Genomic DNA, 6,974 nt, shown 5'->3' with positions numbered 1-6,974 from the left:
AATCTTCAATTATGAATTCATAATTGGGTATCAATTCTCATAAATTTATTAAATTGCATGACTAAAATTTAGGTCTGCTACACTACATTATGTATAGCAGCAACATAATATTGAAAGAAATCATTTATGAGTAGTGTGACGCTGGTTTCCCCAAGTCATGATAGGGTCAATTACTTGGTTAAAATAAGCCAAAGGTGACAGCCAGGCACACTCCATATTAGTAGATCAGACTCTCTCACTCCACTCCACCTGCTAGTCGACTGACTGACGCAGCTGAGTTAATAATGAATTGTTATACATTTGTTAGGTTACCCAGGTCAAGATTATCTTTATTTTGTTTCATTGCAGACAGACTGGCTGGCTCTTTGTAGAAAGTGTCCTTGTCCTGTTGACTGAATAAGGTTACAGTTCTGGAATGAATTGGGAACACGTTTGGAAATGTGTTTCAGATTTTCATATTTGCAATTAAAACAGACGATTACTGAGCAGCCCAATGTTGGTATATATTGAAACCTTAGCTCCCTCTTTACAGATCAACTTCACACTATGATCATGATAAAATAATTATTATTATAGGAACTGTGCTGTATACCCCCCTCCCAAGACATTCTGTACCTTTTATTTTTGGTTGTTTGTTATGATTGTTTGTTTCCTTTTCATGTCTATCTTGTATTTATATAAACTCTTTAATACATAAATGCTACATAGAACTTTTATTAGTGAGAGTTAATCACAATCAGTATTGTTAGGTAATACTGAAAATATTCACAGTAGTGGTGGTAAATAGAGGAAGTAGTTTTTGTATGACTCTCCTGTTGCTGTCTCTCACTGTGTCTGTCTGGCACAGTAATACACAGCAGTGTCTTCAGGCTGCACATTCTGTCCGTTTAGAGTCACTCTGTTGCTGGAAGAGTCTAAGGTGATACTGAACTTGTTCTTTAGTGAATCTTTATAGTGTGTGGTGTATCCAGCAGCTGCAATTCCAATCCACTCCAGTCCTTTCCCTGCAGGCTGTCTGATCCAAGCTGTCCAGTAGCTGCTAACAGAATAAGAGACCTGACAGGTGATGGTCAGACGTTGACCTGGCTGCACAGTCACAGAGGCTGGCTGTGTCAACTGTTCACACTTCACACCTGTTCAAAAAAGAAAATGTTTATTAACAAATGATCAAGTTATACTGCAAAAAAAGAACTGCTGACTTTGACAAATCCAGAGAGACTCACATCCAGCTGCCAACAGCAGCAGCAGAGCTACAGAAAACATGGTTTATGTTGAAAGTGACGTGCTGTGAACTCCACTGACAGCCTGATGGGAAGTTTTTATAGCTGAGTAACAAGGAAGGTCACTGAGTTTGCATAGAATCAAACACATGAAGCATCAATGTTGGTCTAACTGGAGCCAATAGAAGAGTCTGTTGACTGTTATTATATCTGCAGAGTGAAAACATGCCTGGAAATCACCTCTGCTTTGCATATATTTTAATTTCATTGCACATTATTTCATTGTTACTATTTGTAAGTGGATATTTACATGAATCATGGATAAAGGAAAACATATTCAATAAAATCAGCTTTGCACAGTGTGTTTAGCATGTTTAAATAAATTATTAAAACACACTTTAAACATGATGCGATCTGTTTTCTTCGGATTATTTATTTACTGTCAGCACCTCCTACATCACATTCATGATAATGAACTTCAAACCTCTGAGCACAGTTCTTTGTAATTGCAGCATTTATTTATTCATTTATTTGCTCACTGACTGTATTCGCTGCAAACAGAAATAAGGCAGCAGCCAGGATTATTTACATTGTAAGAAAAACTTAAGTCTGATGCTGCTGGTTTGAAGGTTTGCATAAAGGACCTGATGATGATGATGAAGGCTTTAAGTGTTCGCAGATGTCTGAAGACACAGACATACAGAGAAACTTGGTACCTCCAGAGGCAAAACACTGCTCAGGGACTGAAACCTGAGTGACTAAATGCAAAATAATAAATATTTTATCTTAGATGAAAACTAAAGTAGTTAACACATTTATAAGTTAGTTTTTGTGATTTTCACTAAATTTTACCTTTATCTGTGTCTGATTATGTCAGAAATAAAAAACAGTCTTAATCAAATATCCAGCTATGTTGTTACCTGTTGATGTTTTTTTGTTGTTTTTGTTAACACTTAAATATGCTGTCTTACTTTTCAGTTCAAAATGTGCTGAACAAATTTAACACTTGATTTTTGTTTAGGACAGAAAAGTATCAACTATCACAGTATCCAGTGTACATGAGCAGCAGGAGAGTTAAGCATTAGTTCAGTCCAGTGTCAGTTAAGATCAATGAGAACACCAGATCTGAATGTCTCCTTTTAGAAACAGAGGAGAGAGACAACAAATTGTTTTCACTCTCATATTATGACTCACTTTAGATTCTATATAATTTACAGACATTGACATTGATGCATCCTCTGCTGGACCTTCTTGGTGAGGGAGGTGTCTCCTTTTAGAAACAAAGGAGAGAGAAACTTGACACTGACTGACCTCTAGTGATTTTATGTCAGAAACTGCAACAAATTATTTTCACTTTCATATTTTAACTCACGGCCCTGCAATGGCCTGGTGACCTGTCCAGGGTGTACCCTGCCTTTCTCCCGATGTCAGCTGAGATTGGCTCCAGCCCCCTGCGACCCTGTCTGCAGGATAATCGGTCTTCAGGATGTTGTATAATGCATCATTCACAAAAATATGTAATTTAAAATATATAATGTAAAGCAATAAACACAAAATAAATACAAATAATAGAACAAATCATGTAATATGAATGTGAAGAAAAGTCATGTTTGGGCTCTAACATGCTGAAAGATGAGTCCTGTAGGTTTTTGTACAGCTGCTCAACCAACTCCAGTCACTATGAGTGTCGAGCACAATAATAAACAGCAGAATCTTCAGTCTTCAAACTGTTCATCTGCAGATACACCTGCTGTCTGCTGTTGTCTTTGGAGATGGTAAACCGGCCTTGAACTGACTGAGAGTAGTAAGTGCTACCACCATCGCTACTGATATAAGCAACCCACTCCAGTCCTTTTCCAGGCGCCTGTCTGATCCAGTCCATGCTATAACTGCTGAATGTGAATCCAGAGGCTATACAGGTCAATCTGTGGGATTCTCCAGGTCTTTTAACTGCTGGTTCAGATTCTGACCATCAACACCTGTCAAGAGGAGAAAAACGCATCAAGTGAAGTAAGCTGCTGACATCAATAAAAGATATGTAATAAATAAGATCAATGAAGATCTTAACCTGCCCAGCAGACAGTTAAAAGCAGCAGTCCTGTCCTATAGTCCATCATGTTAAACTGTGTGTCCACTGTTCTCTGTCATCCTCTCTGCAGTCAGATAAGTAGAGGTGGAAGACATCTGAGTTTTGCATTGACTCCTACTCATAGGGAGGAACTGGATTTGACTTGGATCTCAATTACTGTTTGACCAAACCGGAGAATCACTGTTTACTGAGAGTTTTCATTTTTAAGTATTTACTTGTGCAATACATTGATAAACACATTCTTTATTCTTTCTCACAAAGTGTTCATAAGTAAAATAATTTTCAGGAAATCAGTCAGAGATTTTGGAGATACAATGTTGATACAAAAAGACTAAAATCTGTCAGAAAAGGAAGAGTGCAGGGCTCTGAGAAAGACAGTGGGTTAAAAACAGACACACCAACAACATAAACATATCAGTGAATACACCAGCAAGAATAAAAATAAGAAAACTTTTGATTATATTACAATACATTGTGCAGTCAGACACATAAATTCTGTTATGTTATGTAAAACAAAAGGGTGTCATCCTCCCTGCAGTCACATTAGCGAAGGCGGGAAACAGCTAGGTTTTGCATTAACTCTAAATTTAAAACCTTCCTTAATACGAATTTCCCTCAAAAGTGTAATAATGTGTTTTAACAAGTGATCCTCCAAAAAAACAACAATATTAAACATACTTGAACATAACATAATTAAACATAATCTTGACTTTGCAAAACAAATGTGACATTATGTTTTCTTTTTACCCATCTTAATCTGACTGCAGGTCCACAAAGTGATATTCATATTAAAATGGAGAAAATTCTGACACACACGGTTCACTTGTAACAACAGGAAGAAAAATTATATTATTGTTAATTAGTAGTAATGACAGCCAGACAGAGAAAATTTGTTTGGGAAAATGTCTCCACTCAATATTTAATATTATTATATTTTACACAAAACATGTTATATTCCTGTTACATTTTTCATTGCTAAATATGTCTGTTTCTCTCTGTAACAGGGTTTGAGTCTACAGAGTAAAGCTCCAACCCATATAAGGGTACAGTGCTACAGGATATGTGTAGGTATCTGTTAGATACCATAGAAGGGTCTGAGTCTCCACATAACCACTAACCACTCCTCTCCCCTTAAAAGGCCAGTAATCCTCTATCCAGCTGCTACAGTGCTATTTTAAACTGTTATGTGTCAAATGCACATATATTATACACCACAGAAGTCATTATTGGTCTGAGGGCTCCTCCTCTGGTGGCTTCATGTTAAAAGTGTTCAGGCACTGAGGGGTTTTTGTTTAGGTGCACAGTCACAGAGGCTGGCTGTGTCAACTGTTCACACTTCACACCTGTGGAGGAAAACATGTTGAATGTTGAATCAGTGTAATAACAGTGAACAGTCAGTGTGCTGTGATCATACTGTCAGTGTCTCTGCCTCAGTGAGACTCACAGGATCCAGCAGCAGCAGCAGCAGAGCTACAGAGAACATGGTTGGTATTGAAGGTGATCTGATTATGCTGCAACTGACAAGATGATATCAGGCTGTACATTCAGTTCGTTTAGAGTCACTGTGGTGCTTGAAGAGTCCAAGGAGATACTGAACTTGCTTTTTAGTGAATATTTATATTATGAAGCTCCAGGATCTTTCATTCCAATCCACTCCAGTCCTTTCCCCGCAGGCTGTCTGATCCAAGCTGTGTTGTAGACCTGACAGTTGATGCAAGTGACAGCATGATATATATATAAGTCTTTATAGCAGACTGTGAGGAAATTCACTTGGCATAGAGAAGGACACTGACAGGCTACAAAAGAAGGATCAGCTGTTGTCTCACCGGTAGTCGTGGCTTGGAATTGTCATGTGAACATTTATTTGGCAAATGAAAGGTAATGTACTTATGATTTATGAACATGAGAATGCAAACTTCACACAGAAAGGCCTGGGACAACCAAAGTTTGATTGGGTGAAAACATGTCTTAATTTCTTAACACACTTATTAACATTTTGAATTTAATTGATTATAAGTGACTCTTGGAATCAAGGTAATTTATTTGTCATTTTACAACTCAGGGTTATAAGTGAAATGTACGTTTTACCCAACTCCTTGATAGAAAATACAGTAGATAAAAACATTAAAATTTAGAGGAGATTAAAATAAAAAAATGTAAATAAATAAAACAACATATACACTTATTTACACCCAGAAAGCAAATCATGATGTAGTGAATTTTTAGTTAGTTTAATTAGTTTCTGGGGAAATGTATAGAGATGAGTGACAAGATAGTGTTGATTATATGGTCAGCGTCTTAAAGAGGTGGTATTATGCTCATTTTCAGGTTCAAAATCTTAATTAGGGGTTGTACCAGAACAGGTTTACATGGTTTAATTTTCAAAAAAACACCATATTTTTCTCATACTGCACATTGCTGCAGTATCTTACTTGTACAAAATCTTTGTTGGGAGTTGCGCAGTTCCCAGGTAAAGACTACTAGCCAATCAGAAGTAGAGAAGGGCGGATCGTAAGAAACAAGGTAGTGTGATCCAAATCAAAGCCGCTTCAGACTGCGACCGTAAGTCCACAACCACACATCATTGTTCCACATCTTACAATAAACTACTACAATAATCACCATATTTCAACTCAATTTTACATAAAAATTGGCCAAACAATTTGAATGTTTGCTCAGTAGCTTTCACATCGGGTGTAACATTAGTATTATAGCTATAACTTTAACTGTGTTAGCCAACGTTTACAACAACTTCGCACTTGAACAGTCTGTGAAGTTACATTGCTGTGTTTATTTTAAATATAATTCACAACCAATAAAGTATATTTACAGGATGTGATTGTGAATTTCCAGACCCAAACAGTCGGAGTTGTATCGTCTTTTAGGACTAAACGTTGAACTGTTTCCGGTGTTCTGACGATCTATGCTGCCTTGCCAAAAAATGCTACCATAGCGCAAATCGATAGACTCCGTTTTCCATTGCAGTACCCAGAGATAGTACGTAGCTTGTTGTCATAGCGACGCCATACACAACTGCCGCGACGTAATGTTCAATGCGACACACACACCAGCGATCCACACAGCTTTCTCTTTGTTAAGTTAAAACATTTCAACATTCCTCAGAATGTAAAGACAGACAGGCGGTATGAAAACCTTCCAGCTGTGGACCTCCAGTGCGCCGCATGCATGCATGACGCGGGTGCACGGGGTTCAGCATTGTATTCCCCAACCATTGTCCATTCTAAAATTGGTAAGTGTTTTTGTTGTTCTTTAATGTGCATTATTGGTTTTCGCAGTTCATAAAGTGTAATTTTTATTACTTGTAGCGTGTGGCGGCTAGGCTGAGGCCTTAGATGGTGCGCGCTTGTCTCCAGCGCGGGTGTGCGCATTCATTCTCAACTGCGGTGTGTATTTCTCTTTCTCCTTTCTTTTTCTTGCTACATATGACTGGGACATTCCTTACATTATATTGTTTTCCAATTTATAGGCATTGACGTTGAACTTTTCCTCGCGGGTTTCCCCTTCTTTGATGGTCCTTACAAGTCTGACGGCCTTCTTTCTTCTCGTAATCCACCAAAGTAACTTCACGTCTCAGCCTATCAGCTCATCATCCGGGTGGGATGCATAAACTGAGAATAGACGGGTAGGACTGATTGTACCCATAC

General features: G+C 37.9%; 1 gene segment (V, D, J or C); it reads right to left on the bottom strand.

The window, feature by feature from the left end:
• Positions 1 to 825: 825 nt before the first annotated feature.
• LOC119917579 lies at positions 826 to 1,274 on the bottom strand. The segment is given in 2 exon segments: positions 826 to 1,133; positions 1,224 to 1,274. Coding segments are annotated over 2 exon segments (348 nt in total).
• Between the last annotated feature and the right edge of the window lie 5,700 nt (positions 1,275 to 6,974).

The sequence above is a fragment of the Micropterus salmoides genome, unplaced genomic scaffold (genome assembly GCF_014851395.1).
Source record: "Micropterus salmoides isolate LMB-PRFRI ecotype aquatic unplaced genomic scaffold, ASM1485139v1 Ms_hic_scaffold_10, whole genome shotgun sequence".
Taxonomy (NCBI): Eukaryota; Metazoa; Chordata; class Actinopteri; order Centrarchiformes; family Centrarchidae; genus Micropterus; species Micropterus salmoides.
The sequence above is the reverse complement of the archived record's forward strand: the minus strand, read 5'-3'. Positions and strand labels throughout refer to the sequence as shown.